Genomic DNA, 23196 nt, shown 5'->3' with positions numbered 1-23196 from the left:
TTTGGATAGAGAAAGGGAGGCTTATAACACCTGTGAGGCTTTATTTTTGCCATCTGTGTTCCATTGGGGAGATTACCGTTCACTTCCCTTTCCATCGCTTCCTGTCCCATAGCCAACACAGGAAGTGAGAGAAAATATATCTAAAGTGGGGAATCCCTGATTGTCACCAAAACTGCTTTACCCATTGGTAGATATCCTCACTATCCCTGTTCTGGGAACAACCCAAAATTTGGGATTTTCTTTTACCTTCACTTTTGGTAATAATGGTAAACAGGACAAATAGGATGAATCTCCCCAACGGGGGCACAGACAGCAATAAAACAATGACAGGTGTTCTAATGCCTCTCCACTCTTTCCAACACAAAAAAAAAAAAAAAAGTTTTGCCTTTTAGTTGCACTTTGTCTTGCTGGGCTCCTGAGAGTTTTATCACACACAGTTTGAAAAATTCCAGGAAACCCTTATGGGGACACTCCCAATCTTAAAATCCTGACTTTTTTTACTGCAGCCGAATTATTGTTGAGAACATTTCACTTTATTGTGATTTATGATGTGAACTGGACCTTGTTGAGTTCTCTGTGTACTCATTTGGAGAGTATAGCAGTGGCAGAATGGTTCTGCAAATGGCAAATTTAGTAACAAATGTAAAGCATATCTCCATATGGGCATTTTAAAGCGTTCTCTAGCCAGTGAACTACAAAAAAAAAACATTTTAGGTGGACATACCTTTTTAACCCCTTTGCGCCTACGGGTAAAACAAATCTTAATGCCTAAGCCCAATTTTGCAACGTTGACATGTGTTAGTAAACCTGTATATATCACTTTTTGCATCCAGGTGGATTATACTGTATTTTTATTGCTACTACCATAACCTACCACGAAAAAACAACCCAAAGAACTAATTAAAATAAAAAATCCTGTCCAAAAGTACTGACCTTTTGACCCTGACCTTGACCCAAACACTAACCCTGGGGCAGACCTAGATCAACGTTTGATCTAGGTTTTTTTTTTTAATTCTTTTGTATTTTATTTTTTTTTTCTACACACTTGCGCAAATATGCTCCCCAACATAAAAAAATCCCAGTCCAGTGGGGCCGCATATTTGTGTACGGTCAGCAACAAGGGGTTAATAAAAGCAATAGCATTTCTATGAGTTAAAGTGTATTTCCACTTTTGCAGCCAAATTGAGGTAATGCCTACTTTTATATTTGTTACATGTCCCTAGTCACATAGCAAACCTTAGCGCCCGGGTACTTTTTGCAGCTTACCTTTTTTAGATGCTCTAATCTGGACCCTCCAGCAAGGAAATATCCAACATAGTTTTCTTTATGAGGGGGCTGGTTAGCCGTGTTTACCATAATTAACCTTGTCTGTACTGTGCAGGCAGATCTTCATTATCAGTTGTAACTAGATTTGAACATTGTCTGTCCTAACAAAGGGTTAAAGGTGTAGGGGCTGGGCTTTTTGCATTGTATGTTAATGAGGACAGACCTGGGACAGGTTGCACAAAAAAAAAAACTGTCAGCTCCGGTCGGAGGTACTATACTAACCATGCAAGGTTCATCCAGCTATCTCCCCCGCTGAGCTGTTGTGTTCTGGCAGGAAGACTCAGATCAGCACTTTCTGCCATTGGCTGAGAGCGCTGATCCAGGGTCTGTTGGCTGCTGATTTTCCAGCATTCATGGGCTTCTGTCGGACAGACCGACATACACACAGGCAGAATGTCGGCCGTTTTTTGGGGCTTGCTTTAACCGGCAACTGTCTCTCGACATTCGCCCGTGTGTACCCGGATAGAGAGAGATATTGACCACTTCAGCCCCAGAAGGATTTGCCCGCTTAATAACCAGGCCATCTCTTGCGTTACAACACTGCGTCGCTTTGAATGATAATTGCAAGTGCAATGTTGTACCCAAACAAAGTTGGCACCTTTTTTTTCTGTTGGTGGTATTTGATCACCTCTGCGGTTTTTATTTTTATAAGCAATTTTGAAAATAACCCAATATTTTTTACTTTAATATATATCCCAAAAAATATATAAAATGTATTCATCAGGCCAATATGTATTCTACATATTTTTAGTAAAAAAAAAATCGCAATAAGCATATGTTTATTGGTTTGCGCAAAATTATTAGCGTCTACAAAATAGGGGATAGATTTATGGCATTTTTATTATTTTTTTTTTCACTAGTAATGGCGGCGATCTGTGATTTTTAGCAGGACTGCGACATTGCGGCGCACAGTTCTGACACTTTTTTTTTTTTTTTTTTTTTTTTTTTTTTTTGGGACTATTGACATTTATGCAACGATCGGTGCTATAAATAGCCACTGATTACTGTGTAAATGTCACTGACAGGGAAGGGGTTAACACTAGGGGGGGCGATCAAGGGGTTAAATGTGTTCCCTTTTTGTGGGCTGCCAGGGACATGACAGAAATCACTGGGAACAGTAGATCTGTCATGTCACCTGTCAGAACGGGGAATTGCCTTGTTTACAAAGGTAGTTCCCCGTTCTGCCTCTATAATAGGCGATCACGGGTCTCCGGCGGACATCGAGTTACAGTAGATCTAAATTAACTTACTAAAATCTTATATAATATTTATTTACCAAGCTAATATAACTTCAAAAATATTTTTCAATTTCTTCTTTAAAGCTGCAGCCTTTTTTAGAATAGCACCTGGTGATCCTGCCATAAAGGTCCTGTTATAGGGTGACAACATTCTGTTACTGTCTCCTAATTTCTTTTTATGCAATACCAGCCTCACACGTGCTTCATGGAGACTAAAAGCAGCCTTGCCAATTCTCATGTCGCAGGCATGGGCTGTTGACCTGCAGCTGCCAAAGAAGTGAGTGCATGCTTGTTTACAAGAAGTGGCTGCAAAGAAGAATCAAGAAAACCATAGTAGTGAGATGAAAAAAGGGGTGAAAAATATATATTGCCATGCTTAACACTAGCACAGGTGGTCAGGTACTGTAGCTGGCTTTGGTGTGCTTCACCTATAGCATCCCTATTTCCCATAAGGGAAGCAGGCCTACCAGTACTCGGTTGCCCCCAGGTCTTATACACAATGCTATAGTGCCTGGCTGCCACGTCGGGGCAGGCCCAAACTTAGCACAGCAAACAGGTACTTGCATTGGCAGGCAGGCAGAGTGGTTCAATGGCAGTCCAAATCCATAGTCAAAGGCAAGCAGAGTTCAGAGAATCGTCCAAGTTTGTAAACGGGAATCCAAACAGCAGAGCAGGGCAGACAAACGGGGAGCGAGAAGCATGTGTTAAACACACTATCACAAGCATGAGACTGCAGGCTTGGCTGGCTTAAATTCCGGTTGGGTCCCCACCCAGACTGGTTACATCAGTCACCTTGCAGGTGGACAGGCAGACGGGGAGAATGCATCACAGCCAAAACCAGGATGCTGGAATGAGAGTAGCTGCTGTCATGGAACAGGAGCTCTACATGCTCCTGACAGGTATAAACTGATTTCTGTAAAGGTTGATTACAAAACTTTAGCTAAATATTCATTTAAGGTTTAAATCTACTTTTAACTGTATGGCAATATGATTTATTTGTACACCGTGTAATAAACATGGCATTTGTGCTTACTAGTAAACCTTTGTCTTTTCTTTCAGACAAAATGTGGCATTCAATCACTAATAGACACGCACCAAAAAATCCCTGGAAATATTTTTCGTGCCCTGCTGGAAAGGTTTCACAGCAGAAATAAAGAAGATTAAAGTACAATTTGTATTTAGACTTAGCAATTTGTATTTTTACTTTCATTGACCTTACTTTTTTTTTCTATGGACTTCTTCTTACGTGATTACTGAAACAAATTTTTTCATCTAACACAAACATGAAATTATACTTCTCTTCGAGATTTCCTGAAATGCTTTCTTATCAGGTTTCTAAGCAGTTGAGTCATTGCAGTATTTTGTTCCTGTTTCTAAATGGAAAATGTTTATCCGCTTTATGTACAGACAATAAAATCAGTTCAGGTTTATGTGGAATAAAGGGTTAGTTCATGTTTATAATAATAAAACTTGCCCAAGAAGGTGATAATTTGTTGTGCTGATGACATTTTTAACAAAAACTCCTACCTTGTCAGCCACACCTTCAGCAATTCCTTGTCATAAAAGTTGCAGTCAGCCTACTTGCACTGTCCTACAAATAAACTAGGATACACACAACATGATTGAGGGGTGAAAACAAATGCTATTCTGGCTCATCCAGTTGTGTTCAGTCATCAAATTTAATTGTGGGACATTTAGGATCATCACTAGGCATTGAACATCAGTGACCTATGATTGGACTACATGATGCACAATTCAATGCACGTTCAAAGTCAGAAACATGTACAGACCCAGAAATGTAGCTGAGGATTGCATCTTTTGAAGAGGCCCGAAACACAGTATTACAAAATTAAGGGGGAAGCATGTTTTTAAGATAAATGAGTTTGTACATTTTGATTGACACCTGTGGAAGTGCAACAGAAATTAATTTTAAAGTGAAAAAAATTAATTAACCCTTAAAATTGTCCATATACGTAATATATAAGTTGGCTAATGCAGAAAAGCAATAAATAACATTTACACCAGCTATTCCCATCTAGGGTTCCTCCAGAGGTTGCTAGGGGTTCCTGGAGCTGTGGCTGGCTGACCACTCATTAAGTGGTGTCTCCATAGTTCTGGGGCCAGATGTGACTGGGAGAGCCAGATGCAGGACACCAATAATGTTTTAAGATGTTTGTAGGGGTGGCATTCTGAACACCCTTGCAAGGGAGGCATTCGTTCCACAGGCCACCATCGTAAGAGACCTTTTTCTCACTGACCCTTAATGAATTGGTCTTAGCAGGGGTTCCTAATACCTGAAAATTAGGGAGAGGCAGCTCTAAGGCTTCATGCACATGAGACGCCGGTGCAAACTCTGCTGAACACATGTTTTTAAAAGCTGAAACCGGCGTTTAGAAATGCCCGTTTTGCCGCGTTTGCGTCTAGAAGCGTCTGCAGAGCAGAGAATGACATTTTGCGACCTAACTTTGGGCCCCAGGCCACTTTGTGCTAGGAACCCTAAATTTGGTGTGCTAACACAGTGGAACTAGCACTACAACATATCCAAATTTGGGGTTCCTAGCACCAAGTGGCCCCGAGATACGGGGCCCCAAAGTTGGGTCGCAAAATGTCAAGCACATCTGCAGCAGAGAATGACATTTTCAGACCTGACTTTGGGGCCCCGTATCTCGGAGCCCCTTGGTGCTAGGAACCCCAAATTTGGATATGTTGTAGTGCTAGTTCCACTGTGTTAGCACACCAAATTTTGGAGTTCCTAGCACCAAGTGGCCTGGGGCCCAAAGTTGGGTCGCAAAATGTCATTCTCTGCTCTGCAGATGCTTCTAGACTAAAACGCGGCAAAACGGGTGTTTCTAACCGCCGGTTTCAGCTTTTAAAAACGTATTCAATGGAGTTTGCACCAGCGTCTCGTGTGCATGAAGCCTTAAGGGCCGTACACACAATCGGACGTTTTGAAAACAAACATGCAAATTAGCTGTTTTGGAGCAACATCCGACCGTATGTACGCTCCATCGGACAAACTTTTTCAGTTTCCATCGGACTTTTGTTGGCTGTGCGGACGGACAAACTTTCCGGCAACAAAAGTCCGATGGAGCAAAGTCCGATCGTGTGTACACAAAGCCATCGGACTTTTGTACAAACTACAGTACTAAGCCGCGAGAATGTTTCCCGGCGGCAGGGTACTGTACATCTCGCGCTAGCTGCAATAGGAAAAACACATTTTCCTACTGTGGCGGGCGCGAGAGGGAATTCCCCTCTGGGGAATACCAAGCCCTTCGGTCTGGTATGGATTTTAAGAGGAACCCCCTACGCCAAAAAAACGGCATGGGGGTCTCCCCAAAATCCATACCAGACCTTTATCCGAGCACGCAGCGATTGCCCCCCCCCCCCCCCCCCCCCCCCTGAGCTGTACCAGGCCGCATGCCCTCAACATTGGGGGTGGGTGCTTTGGGGGAAGGGGGCGCCCTGCAGGCCCCCCACCCCAAAGCACCTGGTCCCCATGTTGATGAGGACAAGGGCGTCTTCCCGACAACCCTGGCCGTTGGTTGTCGGGGTCTGCGGGCGGGGCGCTTATCGGAATCCTGGAGCCTCCTTTAATAAGGGGGTCCCCAGATCCCGGCCCCCCACCCTATGTGAATGAGTATGGGGTACAACGTACCCCTACCCATTCACCTAGGGAAAAGTGTCAATAAAAAACACTACACAGGTTTTTTTTAAGTAATTTATTAGGCAGCTCCGGGGTCTTCTTCCGACTTCGGGGGTCCTCTTCCGACGTCGGGGGTCTCTCCGGCATCTTTCCCCGGTGTCCGCATCTTCTGCCGGCTCCACCGCTATCTTCTGGCGCTCTTTTGCCAGCGGTGGTCCGGACTTCTGGATCGTCTTCTTCCCTCTTCTCTTCCAGAGATGTTGACACGACGCTCTCTCCAGCCGGAATGGTCTCTGTGTGCTCCGCAACGGACTTATATAGGCGGTGACCCTGCCCCCCATGACATCACAGTCCCGGGGCATGCTGGGACTGTGAGGTCATAAGGGAGCGTGTTCATATAATGACATGGCCACGCCCCCTTATGACCTCACAGTCCCAGCATGCCCCGGTAATGTGATGTCATAGGGGGGCGGGGTCACCGCCTATATAAGCCCGTTGCGGAGCGCACAGAGACCATTCCGGCTGGAGAGAGCGTCGTGTCAACATCTCTGGAAGAGAAGAGGGAAGAAGACGATCCAGAAGTCCGGACCACCGCTGGCAAAAGAGCGCCAGAAGATAGCGGTGGAGCCGGCAGAAGATGCGGACACCGGGGGGCTCCCGGATTCCGATAAGTGCGACGCCCGCAGACCCCGACAACCAACGGCCAGGGTTGTCGGGAAGCGGCCCTTGTCCTCATCAACATGGGGACAAGGTGCTTTGGGGTGGGGGGCCTGCAGGGTGCCCCCTTCCCCCAAAGCACCCACTCCCCATGTTGAGGGCATGCGGCCTGGTACGGCTCAGGAGGGGGGGCACTCGCTCGTCCCCACCCCCTTTCCTGACTGGCCGGGCTGCGTGCTCGGATAAGGGTCTGGTATGGACTTGGGGGGGACCCCCACGCTGTTTTTCGGCGTAGGGGGTTCCTCTTAATATCTATACCAGACCTAAGGGCCTGGTATGCCCCCGGAGGGGAACCCATGCCGGTTTTTTATTTAAAATTTGGCATGGAGTTCCCCCTCAAGATTCATACCAAACACAGTGCCTGGCATTGGCGGGGACCAGTGTCAACCCGGCTCGCAAGGTGTCAATCTCGCCAAAAAAAAAGTGACGAGATTGACACAATATCAGACAACAATACACAAGTTTACCAAAGGGTGGTGGTAAAGAGCTGAAAAACCACATGATATGGTGAAAGTTGGCTGGAAAAGTCCTGTCATCTGTATGCAAGACAAACTTTTGGGCAACGCCCTTTGTACAAAAATCCAAGGGAAAGTTTGTACAAAGTCCTATCGTGTGTATGGGGCTTTAGAGCTGCCTCTCCCTAATTTTCAGGTCTTAGGAACCCCTGCTAAGACCAATTCATTAGGGGTCAGTGAGAAAAATGTCTCTTACGATGGTGACTCAAATTTGGCTATGTTGTATTGTTGGTTCCACTGTGTTAGCACACCAAATTTGGGGTTCCTAGCACCAATTGGCCCCGAGATATGGGGCCCCAAAGTCGTTGCAAGATGTCATTCTCTGCTGCAGTTTACCATCATATTTCTGTTTTCTGGTTCAAAAAAATAGGGTTCCCGTATAAACCTAAACGCGGTACCCACGTCTGGTGTCTGAAACGTGGAAAACTTTTGCGTCTGAACCCATTTTTTTGCTTCTGGAAAAACAAGGTTAAACGCAACTGCCTAAATACGCCAAAAACGAGACTGTGTACATGGACACATGGGATAACATTGGATGAGTTCAGGGCAGTTGAAAAAAGTGTCCAACTCCCTCTGAACGAGCGTTTAACAGCGTCTCGTGTGCATGAGGCCTAAGAGTCAATCGGGTGTGCCACACGCAAAGTTACTGACAAGGAACATGCTGACAGTTGAAAAGAACAAGGATGAGCTCATCAGTATGCAGTTGCTCTTTTATTTCTAATTACGTGCTGGATGCAGAAAAACAACTTAGCTGGGTTTCCTGAATGTGGTAGAGAAAAGGTCACGAGTCTAAATGTTCTACCCAGCAGGGCAACCGGTATAGCATGAACCTAGCCTAAAACTGCAACTCAAAAACAGCTAAAATTAAAGAGACACTGTCAGTACAAACAAATCTCCAAAACAGTGCTGTAATGACTGAATCCCAGGCTATTCTAACAGGAAAATCTCAAGCACTTCCTGAGAACACTATAATGTACACGTTTTTACAACCTCTTCTGAACAATTTAACTTGACAGATAGTAACCCACGTTTAAAACGTCAGTTTTGCCGAGTTTACAAGCCATGTTTGCGTTTAGAAGCGTTTAAATTTTTTTTTTTTTTTTTAAATAGCCAAAAATGAAAAACGCCTATAAACGAAACGCGGCTAAATGCGAGTTACCGCGTTTAGAAGCGTTTGGTGCTTGAAATGCTCAGCTTGAAACTCAGCGTCTGAACTAATTTTTTTTCTTTCCAAAAAAGGGATCTTAACTCAACTGCCTAAAAACGACATTAAACGAACCTGTGTACAGATAAGATAACATTGGATGAGTTCAGGGGCAGCTGAAAAAAAGCAGCCAACTGCCTCTGAACATCCGTTTACCAGCAGCAGTGTACATGAGGCCTAAAGCTCGCTCACCCCTTTCTTCCTCTTGAGCACTCTTATTGGCAATGAGGCAGCCCAATTTAGTAATGAGCCAATAGAAATTGTGTTAAGTAGCACCAAGAACGATCAAAAGGTCCAAGGGTTCAGCCTTAATGATCAAGTTTTGGAGGCCGCTGTAGCTATGTACATGCACCAGCCGTTGGTTATACTGATAGGATATCTTTAGTATATTTTTAAATAAGTAGAAAATGTGGTCAAGAGTGCTTCTACACATATATTTGTGAATATTATTGTAGCTTTTTTACATGCTGTACCTTGTGTTTTTAGGTTTTATGGTCTGTTAAAAAAATTAAAAATCTACAGCGGACATAATCGGCATGTGCCTGTGGCAGAATAATTATTGATGTAAATAAATGGTAATTTTTTTTTTTTTTTTCAACAATGGGTTGAAAATGGCTGCAGTATGTGTTCTTAAAGCTGAATTTCAACTTTATTTTCACTAAAACTGAATGGAATGATCAATCCCAGCATAGAGAATACCTCTGTACCATATTGCTCTGTTGTCTGCAAATCCCTTGATATTCTGGATTTAGTTGTGGCTTTGTATCATGTAACACTCTGTATATCCTGCTGATAGACTCTGTCCCTTCCACAGCTACTTCCTGCAGCAGCTAGCGTCTTTAACACTCCCCTTTTGTAGTCTTTCAGACCCTGCAAATTATGTAGCTTCCTTCACAGCTCTGATGGTGGGTGGGATTGAATACATCCTAATTAGCATTTCAGTCCTGCCCAGTCACACCTACAGGAAGAGTTTAGACCTCCTAAGTTCCACCTCGCAAATTACAACATTATTCAAGAAGGAAACCCCTTTATACACAACCTGTTATGATAGCTAGTTGTGCTGCTAGGCAGGATTGAATGGATCACAATTAGAATTCAATCCTGCTCAGTTATATACTGACCAGTGTGAACAGGGAGAGTCCCACCCCTCAGATCCCGCCCTCCCAGTCCTGCTCTCTATGAAGTGATTAATTTCAAATTTACATATGAAGGAAACCGCTTCATAATAGCCTTCCATAGCTCTTCCTTTGTAGTGTTGCATTAAGCCATTAATTTTGGCATGCTGCAAGACAGGAATGACACAGGAGGAGGTATGACACATTTACACCTTTCATCACCCACATGAAGGCCCAGATACACCCACAGTAACCCTATGACCCATCTACATCAACTCCCAGAACTGATACAAGTGACTCCCATAGCTACAGAGACTCAAAGGATCATGGAAGATGTGGTATCAGTAACTGGAAAAGGAAGGAAACAGGAAGTCGGAGAACTCTGAAATTCAGCCAGGAGAAGTGACCTTACAGACACAGAAGCTTGCTGTATACAGCTAAAGTAGGTAAGTTATACAGGAACAGACAGTAGGGTTGCGATTCATTTACACATTCAATGCATCTGTCATATTGGGGAGGAAAAGTTGGAGTTCTTCTTTAAATTGTCAGTGTCTCCAGAAAGATTAGTATGAACTGTTGAGAGGTTTTTTGGTTAAAGTGTACCTCTAGGCAAAATCTTTAGTTTTAGGTAGAGAGGTTAATCTCCCCAATGCCCAATCTATTTGTACTGTAGCCCCTTGTCACCAAGAAAGTAAGCGGAAATCCAACATTTTTGAATTGTCATATGAATAATAGGAGTGCTGCGCAAATAAATTGTCCGTTCAATAATTGTAGGTAGGAGATGAGATCACCAGTGGATAGTCAAACGCCTAGGGTAAAATCAGAGGTGACTATAATCCCTTCACCATATAAGGATGGCCCCTCACCTGCAATCTTCGACCTGAAACAGGTCACACAGCATATAAACCATACACAGGGTAAGTTGAAACAGGCGATAATGACTTCTAATAAAGTGCTCCTACTCTCATCAGATGGCATAGATGGAATATGTAAATAAAGTATAAACAATATAGTGCTCTCCGCATATACTTTATTGCTAAAATAGGAAAAAAAAACTATTGCACTCACAAATCCGAGCACTCAGAACCGAGTGCCGGCTGAATGGCGTGTGATCGTAAACAGGCTGACAGCCGCGGGTGACGTCATGCGCTCCTGGCCCCCGTACGCGTTACGTCCTGTGGGCGGGACTTCATCAGCGTGGGGCGGGATACGCAACGACGGCCCGCATTGTTGATAAGTAGTGTCATGGTGACCAATGCCCCAATCACAGCACTGGTACAATTATCCAGAGGACGCGAGCCCGCACGTCACTCCAGCTACACCTACTAAATGATACAATTAAATAAAAGGATTAAGCCGCTCAACCTCTCAAAGGATAAAGGGGCAGTGAAAAACAAATCAAATAATTCTTCACATCCCAGATAAAAGACTCTTGTATGGCTATGAAGGGATTAGAGCCTAAGAATATCGCTGGAAAGAGAAACCCCCCACACACTAGAGAGGGAACCAGAGCTGGATAATCATCCCTTACTTAAAGGGAAAGGTTAAGCAATTTGATTGCTCGAAGTCGCTAAAAATCGCATACACAGATAAAAAGAACAACTAATAAAAAATATAACTAATAAAAAATATGACAATCAAACCGCGGGTATCCCCTGGATACGATCACACTTACATAACCCATTAAAAACATAAACACAAACAAATAATGCACAAACTAAATGTAATAAATCAAAAATCATCTATTAGAAATAAAGCAATTTAAATCAAAATCCACGTTCATACCTGCCGGAGATAAGACCTTGGTCTCATAGATCCAGAAGGATTCTCTACGGCTAAGTTGTCGGATATAGTGACCACCTCTCCAGTGGCGAGGGACCTTTTCAATCCCCCAGAATTTGAGACATTTGGGGTCTCTATTGTGGCAGAGGTGAAAATGCCTGGACACACTGTGGGTTTTTACCCCCCGTTTGATGTTACTAATATGTTCGCCAACCCTAACGTGTAAAGCCCTTGAGGTGCGGCCCACATACTGGAGTCCACAATCGCACTCCAGCATGTAGACCACCCCCACCGACGAACAAGTAATAAGACCTTCAATTTGGTATTTTTTATGCGTGCTGTTTGAAACAAACTCTTTGCGCCTTTTAATATTCTTGCTGGCTTTCCTGCAAGTGGCACACTTACCACAAGCGTAAAAGCCAGACAGAAAACCAAACAGCCTATTGGTTCCTGTTTTAGGTGGATCGATAACTCCCGGAGCTAGTCGGTCACGTAAGGAGGGGGCTTTACGATATATAAACCGTGGGCGCTCCGGAAGTACAGACCCCAAGGTGCGATCACCTTTAAGGATAGGCCAGTGTTTAGCTATAATTTGTTCGAGTTTTTTATACTGGATATTATAGTCCAGTATAATACGGTAGCTAGTGGTAGCCTCTTCACTTATGGGGGGTCCCCCTTACAAAACCTCCAGGAAGACCAGCAATATAATCAAGATCATTTTTTAGGCCAAGAGAGGACCCCCTGGAGGGGAACTCCACAGACCCCTGTGTGGGTAAGTCCCCAGGACCAAAGGAGAGGTCCCCAAGACCTGCGAAACAACCAAGGCAGCCTAAAAAGAAAACACAGAGAGGGTGTAGGGGGGGAAGACGACTCCAAAAGGCCAAGACCCCACTAGGCAGTGGCATCTTCAATTTAAGTGGTACCCCTCTTACTACTGATGAGACATTAGTGTTAGATCGCGGTTTGAAGTTTCCCCCGATTCGTAATCTAAACAAATTTCAAGCATATATCAGCATACAAAAATATATTCGCAATTTAAATATCAAGAAATATTTTCTTTCTAATCCAGTTCAACGGACTATCCCTCAGGTTGATACCGTCTCTAGACATTCCAATCTTCGGAATCGATCCGTTTTTAATCCTCTCTGTGGTGACAATAAACATTTGGAGGTGTTTAAAAACATGGTCTGTCAAGATCTTGATAAACTTAAGATCAAGAGGGCCAGGGATTCTCAGACAATTAAAAGAGGTATATCCTCCCTCGAGCAAAGGAAGGATATTGTAATTCGGCCAGCGGACAAAGGGGGTGGATTGGTGGTGCTTAGTAAAGCTTACTACCAGGCTGAGATGGAGAAATTATTGAATGACAGGAACACATACTTACCTTTAAGGGGAGACCCTATGCTAACTTTTAAGAATAATTTACATTCACTAGTAGAAAAAGGTAAAAGTAAGGGCATTTTGAATTCCAAGGAGGCAGCTTACTTAGATCCATTTTACTGTCGGACTCCCATTATATATATTCTGCCTAAATTGCATAAAAATGCTGAGCATCCACCTGGTCGCCCGATCGTGAACGGAATCGATTCCGTCACCTCAAGGCTAGGCCAGTACCTTGATTTCTTCCTCCAGCCACTTGTCACCCAAACTAAAGCTTTTTTGCGTGATACTAAACTGATTTTGCAAATCCTGTCCACTCTCCCGTGTACTCCGTCTTGCTTTTTGATTACTGCAGATGTCGGGTCTTTATATACAATCATTGATCACAAACAGGCCTTGGATTCTGTGAGGTGGGCTCTGACCACCACTGAGCTCTCAAAAGACCATATTTCCTTTTTATTGGAAGGTTTGGAATTTTGTTTACTGAGTAATTATTTTTGGTTTAATGGTGACTACTTCCTGCAGGCACGAGGAGTTGCCATGGGGGCTAGGTTCGCTCCCAGTGTGGCTAACCTTTTTATGGCCCACTGGGAGGAAGATACCATTTTTTATGATCCCCCACCGGAATTACTGTGCTATAGAAGGTACATCGATGATGTAATCATGGTGTGGGAAGGTGACCTAACTAGTTTGCATTTTTTCATGGATAAGTTGAATGAAAATAATAAAAACATTGAGCTGACATGGACCATAGACAAACAACAGATTACATTTCTAGACCTGGAAATATTCAAAGGAGAGGGAGGTTTCCAAACGAAGAATCATTTTAAAGCGACGGACAGGAATGCGTACATTCCACTGACTAGTTGTCATTATAAATCGTGGCTCTGTAACATTCCACGAGGCCAATTCATCCGCTTACGTCGCAATTGCACCTCTGATGATGACTTCCTAACACAATCTCAAATCTTGGCAACTAGGTTTAAAGAAAAAGGTTACACACAGACCATGGTTGACTCCGAAATCTCTAAAGTACTTTCCACCGACAGGAATTCTATCGTGGCAGATAGGATAAAACCCCCCATAAGTGAAGAGGCTACCACTAGCTACCGTATTATACTGGACTATAATATCCAGTATAAAAAACTCGAACAAATTATAGCTAAACACTGGCCTATCCTTAAAGGTGATCGCACCTTGGGGTCTGTACTTCCGGAGCGCCCACGGTTTATATATCGTAAAGCCCCCTCCTTACGTGACCGACTAGCTCCGGGAGTTATTGATCCACCTAAAACAGGAACCAATAGGCTGTTTGGTTTTCTGTCTGGCTTTTACGCTTGTGGTAAGTGTGCCACTTGCAGGAAAGCCAGCAAGAATATTAAAAGGTGCAAAGAGTTTGTTTCAAACAGCACGCATAAAAAAATACCAAATTGAAGGTCTTATTACTTGTTCGTCGGTGGGGGTGGTCTACATGCTGGAGTGCGATTGTGGACTCCAGTATGTGGGCCGCACCTCAAGGGCTTTACACGTTAGGGTTGGCGAACATATTAGTAACATCAAACGGGGGGTAAAAACCCACAGTGTGTCCAGGCATTTTCGCCTCTGCCACAATAGAGACCCCAAATGTCTCAAATTCTGGGGGATTGAAAAGGTCCCTCGCCACTGGAGAGGTGGTCACTATATCCAACAACTTAGCCGTAGAGAATCCTTCTGGATCTATGAGACCAAGGTCTTATCTCCGGCAGGAATGAACGTGGATTTTGATTTAAATTGCTTTATTTCTAATAGATGATTTTTGATTTATTACATTTAGTTTGTGCATTATTTGTTTGTGTTTATGTTTTTAATGGGTTATGTAAGTGTGATCGTATCCAGGGGATACCCGCGGTTTGATTGTCATATTTTTTATTAGTTGTTCTTTTTATCTGTGTATGCGATTTTTAGCGACTTCGAGCAATCAAATTGCTTAACCTTTCCCTTTAAGTAAGGGATGATTAACCAGCTCTGGTTCCCTCTCTAGTGTGTGGGGGGTTTCTCTTTCCAGCGATATTCGTAGGCTCTAATCTCTTCATAGCCATACAAAAGTCTTTTATCTGGGATGTGAAGAATTATTTGATTTGTTTTTCACTGCCCTTTTATCCTTTGAGAGGTTGAGCGGCTTAATCCTTTTATTTAATTGTATCATTTAGTAGGTGTAGCTGGAGTGACGTGCGGGCTCGCGTCCTCTGGATAATTGTACCAGTGCTGTGATTGGGGCATTGGTCACCATGACACTACTTATCAACAATGCGGGCCGTCGTTGCGTATCCCGCCTCACGCTGATGAAGTCCCGCCCACAGGACGTAACGCGTACGGGGGCCAGGAGCACATGACGACACCCGCGGCTGTCAGCCTGTTTATGATCACACGCCATTCAGCCGGCACTCGGTTCTGAGTGCTCGGATTTGTGAGTGCAATAGTTTTTTTTCCTATTTTAGCAATAAAGTATATGCGGAGAGCACTATATTGTTTATGCTTTATTTACATATTCCATCTATGCCATCTGATGAGAGTGGGAGCACTTTATGAGAAGTCATTATTGCCTGTTTCAACTTACCCTGTGTATGGTTTATATGCTGTGTGACCTGTTTCAGGTCCAAGATTGCAGGTGAGGGACCATCCTTATATGGTGAAGGGATTATAGTCACCTCTGATTTTACCCTAGGCGTTTGACTATCCACTGGTGATCTCATCTCCTACCTACAATTATTGAACGGACAATTTATTTGCGCAGCACTCCTATTATTCATATGTTATTTGAGGTTTTTTGTTGAATTTGCCTCTGTGCTTGCTTGCATTTATTATATATTGTTTATGTGTCAGCGCTGAGTTGTTTTTGATTATTATTTTTGAATTGTCTCCAGAACTAAAGGCAAGGGGAAACCTGTTCTGGGGACAACTGTCTAATTCCCCGTACATACGGTCGGATTTTCCGACGGAAAATGTGAGATAGGACCTTGTTGTCGGAAATTCCGACCGTCTGTAGGCTCCATCACACATTTTCCATCGGATTTTCCGACACACAAAGTTTGAGAGCAGGATATAAAATTTTCCGACAACAAAATCCGTTGTCGGAAATTTCCGATCATGTGTACACAAATCCGACGGACAAAGTGCCACACATGCTCAGAATAAATAAAGAGATGAAAGCTATTGGCCACTGCCCCATTTATAGTCCCGAAGTACGTGTTTTACGTCACCGCGTTCAGAACGATCGGATTTTCCGACAACTTTGTGTGACCATGTGTATGCAAGACAAGTTTGAGCCAACATCCGTCGGAAAAAATCCTAGGATTTTGTTGTCGGAATGTCCGAACAAAGTCCGACTGTGTGTACGGGGCATTAAAAGTGTATTCCTTCACTTTGGGAGATTTCCTTTAGTTTTCTGTTGTGTCTCTGGGACAGGAAGTGAAATTCACCCAATGGTATACAACAGTGTATCTCAACTGGTGGTACCCGTGCACCAAGGGCAGGGGGTACGCCGCCATCATAAGGCAGCCCAAGTGGCCGCTCTAATTTATGTTGAAAACGGCCGCTGCCTGCTGTTATTTTTTTCCTTCTCTAGGAAGTCAGGCCGTGTTGGCCAGCTACTGTTGCATTCTGGGAGTTTTAGTCCTCGCTCAAGCACAGAGGAAACTACAACTCCCAGAGGCAGGGCACGCCAGGGTGTCGGGATGCGTGACTGGCTTTGGCTGGGCGCTGGCAGCAACTTGACCCCAGGTCCAGGAGCATCACCCCCTCAGGAGGCCATGGCAAGCAAGGACCTGCTGAGCTGCCAGGTGAGAGACCCTGACACTCCCAGCTGACCCCACCTTCCATCTCTCCCCTATACACCCCTTTAACCCTGTGCCAGTGATCAGGCTGCATTGGATGGGTACTGGTCAGGCTGCATTGGGTGGGTACTGGTGAGGCTGCATTAGATGGGCACTGGTGAGGCTGCATTTGTTTATCAGTATATACAGTGTCTCACAAAAGCGAGTACACCCCTCACATTTTTGTAAATGTTTTATTTTATATCTTTTCATGTGACAACACTGAAGAAATGACACTTTACTACAATGTAAAGTAGTGAATGTACAGCTTGTATAACCGTGTAAATTTACCCTCAAAATAACTCAACACACAGCCATTAATGTCTAAACTGCTGGCAACAAAAGTGAGTACACCCCTAAGTGAAAGTGTAATTGGGCCCAATTAGCTATTTTCCCTCCCTGACTCAATAGTGTTACAAAGTCGCAGGTGTGTTAAATTTGGTGTTATCGCTCTCACTCTCATACTGGTCACTGGAAGTTGAACATGCCACCTCAGGGCAGAGAACTCTCTGGGTATCTGAAAAAAAGAATTGTTGATCTACATAAAGATGGCCTTGAAACTGAGCTGCAGCACGGTGGCCAAGATCATACAGCGGTTTAACCACTTACGGACCGCCCGCTGTCATTATACGGCGGCACTCTGAAGTGGAATACCGGGGTTATGGCAGCAGCTAGCTGCCATAACCCCGGTATCCACTTCTTCAGCGGGCGGTCCTCTTTCAGATAAAAGTGGTCTTAGCCGCGGATTCACGGCAAGATCACTTTTATCGGTGACGGGAGAGGGGCACCCCTCCAGACGCTCTCTGGTGCCGCCGGTCCGCCGCTTACCAGAGCCACCAATTGCGTCCTCTCCCCTGCTTGGCATGGAGCTGAGTGAGGGGAAGATGGCCCCCGCTTGTCTCCATACAATTGCAGGGAGGAAGTGATGTCAAAACGTCACTTCTGCCCATAGGTCTTAAAGGGACATTTTTTTTTTTTTAATTGCATTTTTGTGTAAATATGAGATCTGAGATCTTTTTGACCTCAGATCTAATATTTAAGAGGTCGTGTCATGCTTTTTTCTATTACAAGGCATGTTTACATGCCTTGTAATAGGAATAAAAGTGACACTTTATTTTTACACTGTTTTTTTTTTTTAAAAAAAAGTAAAATAAATAAGAAACATTTTTTTAAACGCGCCCCGTCCCAAGCTCACTTGCAGAAGCGAACGCATACGCGAGTAGCGCTCGCATATAAAAACGGTGTTCAAACCACACATGCGAGGTATCGCCGCAATCGTTAGAGCAAGAGCAATAATTTTAGCCCTAGACCTCCTCCGTAACACAAAACATGCAACCTGTAGAATTTTTTCAACGTCGCATATGGAGATTTTTAAGGATAAAAGTTTGACGCCATTCCACAATTGGGCGCAATTTTGAAGCATCACATGTTGGGTATCAATTTACTCAGTATAACATAATCTTTTACAACATAAAAAAATGGGCTTACTTTACTGTTGTCTTATTTTTTAATTCAAAAAAGTGTATTTTTTTTCCCAAAAAAGTGTGCTTGAAAGGCCGCTGCGCAAATACGATATGAAAGAAAGTATTGCAACGACCGCCATTTTATTCTCTAGGGTGTTAGAACCCCCAAACATTATATATTTTTTTTCTAAGTAATTTTCTAGCAATAAAAAAATTATTTTAACTTGTAAACAATAAGTTTGAAAAATAGGCCTGGTCTTAAAGTGGTTAACAGGACAGGTTCCACTCAGGTTGTCTTTGGAAAATAGACGTATGAGTGCTGCCAGCATTGCTGCAGGGATTGAAGGGGTGGGGGGTCAGCCTGTCAGTGCTCAGACCATAAGCCACACACTGCATTAAATTGGTCTGCATGGCTGCCATCCCAGAAGGAAGCCTCTTCTAAAGATGATGCACAAGAAAGCCTGCAAACAGTTTGAAGACAAGACTAGGAGCATGGATTACTGGAACCATGTCCTGTGGTCTGATGAGACCAAGATAAACTTATTTGGTTCAAATGGTGTCAAGCGTGTGTGGCGGCAACCAGGTGAGGAGTACAAAGACAAGTGTGTCTTGCCTACAGTCAAGTATGGTGGTGGGAGTGTCATGGTCTGGGGCTGCATGAGTGCTGTGCACACTGGGGAGCTACTATTCATTGATTGAACCATGAATGCCAACATGTACTGTGACATACTGAAGCAGAGCATGATCCCCCTCCCTTCGGAGACTGGGCTGCAGGGCAGTATTCCAACATACAAATAAATATTCCTGCGCTACCATGGGCGGAGGGAGAGAAAGAATATAGAAATAATAAATATAAAACTGGGAAAAGCTGCCAACACCAGATAGAGTACACCCTGCCCCTATTGGTTAGGTAAATGAATAGAAATATGGTGCTGCGCTAATCCTTTCGAAAAATGATACATAAATATGTGAAAATATAGAAAAAGTGACAGTGCTAATATCTATTAGTCAAGATATCCTAAAGGTCTATAAAGTGACTGTGTTATACTAACATGCTTATATACAGCATAAAACACGTGATAAAACAACATGTGACCAATACCATGTGCAGAGTAATCAAACATGAATATAATAGCAATAAACGGCTCCAATTAAAATATAATAAAATTCATATAAATAATGTGGAAACCAGGCACACAGCAAACAGACAGAAAAGATAAAGTGACTGGTGCAAACGGGCAAGATATAAGTGACAACTGGCTAAAAAAATGTCCACAAATAAAGGTGCATATATAGTGATCCTCTTTGGGAAAGTGGAGTGACTGGAACAAATAGTGATATTTTTCTTCTTCGTGCAACACACCACACGTAAGTGAGCAGTGGCCCCTTACCTGCTGGTAATGGGGTGACAGCATCGGCCAATTTTAGGCATGGCGGCCCTTATTCATGGTGCAGGGATGAAAAAATCTTCCAAATGGCGGGGTGCCAACTTCAGACCAGTAGTGGGGTGGCAATCTTTAATCCTATCCTCGCTAGCCTCAGATGGGGACTCCGTCCCTCCAAGTGATATACCAGGGGTCACCAGATGTGAAAAAAGCAAAGGAAGGTCCCACAATAGTGTAATACGGTTTGGCAATAAGCTGGGTTTATTTAATCAATAAAGGTACACATAAAAGCAGATACACAATGCATATATCCGACGAGCGGCGAGCTCGTATCTCCAATGAACATAGAGTGCCTGTCCCATCCCTATGCGTGACGTCACGACCCATGTGATCCCCTGATGAAGTCACGTGGGTCGTGACAGGACAGGCACTCTATGTTCATTGGCGATACGAGCTCACCGCTCGTCGGATATATGCATTGTGTATCTGCTTTTATGTGAGTACCTTTATTGATTAAATAAACCCAGCTTATTGCCAAACCATATTACACTATTGTGGGACCTTCCTTTGCTTTTTTCACATCTGGTGACCCCTGGTATATCACTTGGAGGGACGGAGTCCCCATATGAGGCTAGCGAGGATAGGATTGAAGATTGCTGCCCCCACTACTGGTCTGAAGTTGGCACCCCGCCATTTGGAAGATTTTTTCATCCCTGCACCATGAATAAGGGCCGCCATGCCTAAAATTGGCTGATGCTGTCACCCCATTACCAGCAGGTAAGGGGCCACTGCTCACTTACGTGTGGTGTGTTGCACGAAGAAGAAAAATATCACTATTTGTTCCAGTCACTCCACTTTCCCAAAGAGGATCACTATATATGCACCTTTATTTGTGGACATTTTTTTAGCCAGTTGTCACTTATATCTTGCCCGTTTGCACCAGTCACTTTATCTTTTCTGTCTGTTTGCTGTGTGCCTGGTTTCCACATTATTTATATGAATTTTATTATATTTTAATTGGAGCCGTTTATTGCTATTATATTCATGTTTGATTACTCTGCACATGGTATTGGTCACATGTTGTTTTATCACGTGTTTTATGCTGTATATAAGCACGTTAGTATAACCAGTGGTGTATTTAGGTTTTGTGCTGCCCTAGGCCTGACTAAACGCATGCACCCCCCTAATTTAAATATGACCCACCCCATCCTGCCGAGGCCACACCCCTTCCTGTTTAAGACCCACCCTATCATCTGTAAACAACACCCCTTCCTCTTTAGGCTCATTTGGCACCTTTCAGGGGGGAACGGGTACCTGTTTCTGACAGGTACCCTTCCCCACTTCTGGGAGACTGCGCTGTCCCCTCTGAAGTTTGCCCCCCTCCTCCTTCCTCCACTGGGCCATTCAGAAAGTGCAACGCGCTTCGCACATGTGCAGTAGGGAACTGGTCGGTTTCCCTTACCATGAATGATAGTGGCAAAACCCGAGAGCCAATCCGAAAATCGGCTGAGGTGTCGACATCGCTGGATCCCTGGACAGGTAAGTGTTCTAATATTAAAAGTCAGCAGCTACAGTATTTTTAGCTGCTGAGTTTTAATGCTATCACGGGGGGTCTCACTGTGCCCATCAATTGCAGCCTCACTGTGCCCCATCAAACGCAGTCACTGTGCCCATCAAATGCAGCCACTGTGCCCATCAAATGCTGCCACTGTGCCCATCAATTGCAGCCACTGTGCTCATCAATTGCAGCCACTGTGCCCCATCAATTGCAGCCACTGTGCCCCATCAATTGCAGCCACTGTGCCCCATCAATTGCAGCCACTGTGCCCCATCAAACGCAGCCACTGTGCCCCATCAAACGCAGCCACTGTGCCCCATCAAACGCAGCCACTGTGCCCATCAAACGCAGCCACTGTGCCATCAAACGTAGCCATTGTGCCATCAAACGCAGCCATTGTGCCCTCAAACGCAGCCACTGTGCCCATCAATTGCAGCCACTGTGCCCATCAAACGCAGCCATTGTGCCATCAAACGTAGCCATTGTGCCATCAAACGCAGCCACTGTGCCATCAAACGCAGCCATTGTGCCCTCAAACGCAGCCACTGTGCCATCAAACGTAGCCATTGTGCCATCAAACGTAGCCATTGTGCCATCAAACGCAGCCATTGTGCCATCAAACGTAGCCATTGTGCCATCAAACGTAGCCATTGTGCCCATCAAATGAAGCCACCGTGCCCATCAAACGCAGCCACTGTGCCCATCAAATGAAGCCACCGTACCCATCAAACGCAGCCATTGTGCCATCAAATGTAGCCATTGTGCCCTCAAATGCAGCCACTGTGCCCATCAAATGCTGCCACTGTGCCCATCAAATGCAGCCACTGTGCTATCAAATGCAGCCACTGTGCCCATCAAATGAAGCCACCGTGCCCATCAAATGCAGCCATTGTGCCATCAAACGTAGCCATTGTGCCCTCAAACGCAGCCACTGTGTCCATCAAATGCAGCCACTGTGCCCATCAAATTCTGCCAGTGCCCATCAAATGCTGCCAGTGCCCATCAAATTCTGCCAGTGCCCATCAAATTCTGCCAGTGCCCATCAAATGCTGCCAGTGTCCATAACACTGATATACTTTATTAAAACACTGTACCTGCTGTCCTGGGGGTTTCCCTCGTGCTCCTCTCTCTCCTCCTGACGTCACAGCCCCAGGGCCGAGGAGAAGATGCAGTGCAGGGGAGGGTAGGCGGAGCTTAAGGCTCCACCTGTCACCTGTTGCTTATGGGGGCGCGAGTGACACGCCGCACCCCCGCATGAGATAAAGCCCCCCCACCCGTCTTGCTGATTCCTGGCTCCCGCTGCCGCCTCCTGCACACTTGCAGCCTACGGTGGCCGGCTTTCTGTAGCGGCGCCGTGGTGTATGGGCGTGCTTGTCAGAGAGTAGGGGGGCGTGAGATACACACCCTCATCCTCTGCCAAGCACGCCCATACACAGTGGCGCCGCTACAGAAAGCTGGCCGCCGTGGGCTGCAAGTGTGCGGGAGGCGGCAGCGGGAACCGGGAATCAGCAAGACGGGTGGGGGGGCTTTATCTCATGCGGGGGGCGGCCCTTTTTGCCGCCCCCCCCGCAAAGTGCCGCCCTAGGCCTAGGCCTTGTCGGCCTAGGCCAAAACACAGCCCTGAGTATAACACAGTCACTTTATAGACCTTTAGGATATCTTGACTAATGGATATTAGCACTGTGACTTTTTCTATATTTTCACATATTTATGTATCATTTTTAGAATGGATTAGCGCAGCACCATATTTCTATTCAGTATTCCAACATAGCGACCCCAAATACACCTCCAAGATGACCACTGTCTTGCTAAAGAAGCTGAGAGTAAGCCCTCATGCACACAGGCTGTTAAAATAACGTTATGAAAACGCCAGTATCTTTGCAGTGATTTTTTAAAACTTTTTTCAGCTTTTTTCAGCGTTTTTGCAATAGCGTTTTTGAGCGTTTTTCCTCGTTAGCGTTTTTTAGCGTTTTTTTTTTTTCAAATTTTTTTTTTTTTTTTTTTTTTTTTTTTCAATGG

The 23196-nt window shown here is 44.5% G+C and overlaps 1 protein-coding gene across 9 annotated transcripts in view; it reads left to right on the top strand.

The window, feature by feature from the left end:
- TMEM68 (transmembrane protein 68) overlaps nt 1-4821 on the top strand; it is a 51168-nt gene extending 46347 nt beyond the window's left edge. For 8 of the 9 annotated variants that reach the window (XM_073631630.1, XM_073631635.1, XM_073631638.1 and 5 more), the window contains one exon: nt 3624-4820. In XM_073631630.1, coding sequence (XP_073487731.1) covers nt 3624-3728 — 105 coding nt within the window. In that variant the 3' untranslated portion in view covers nt 3729-4820. Of the gene's footprint in view, nt 1-3623 lie in introns of all 9 variants that reach the window. The other variant, XM_073631639.1, reaches the window with a different exon arrangement.
- Nucleotides 4822-23196: the final 18375 nt, after the last annotated feature.

This window comes from Aquarana catesbeiana, linkage group LG05 (genome assembly GCF_042186555.1).
Source record: "Aquarana catesbeiana isolate 2022-GZ linkage group LG05, ASM4218655v1, whole genome shotgun sequence".
NCBI classification, from domain to species: domain Eukaryota; kingdom Metazoa; phylum Chordata; class Amphibia; order Anura; family Ranidae; genus Aquarana; species Aquarana catesbeiana.
The sequence above is the reverse complement of the archived record's forward strand: the minus strand, read 5'-3'. Positions and strand labels throughout refer to the sequence as shown.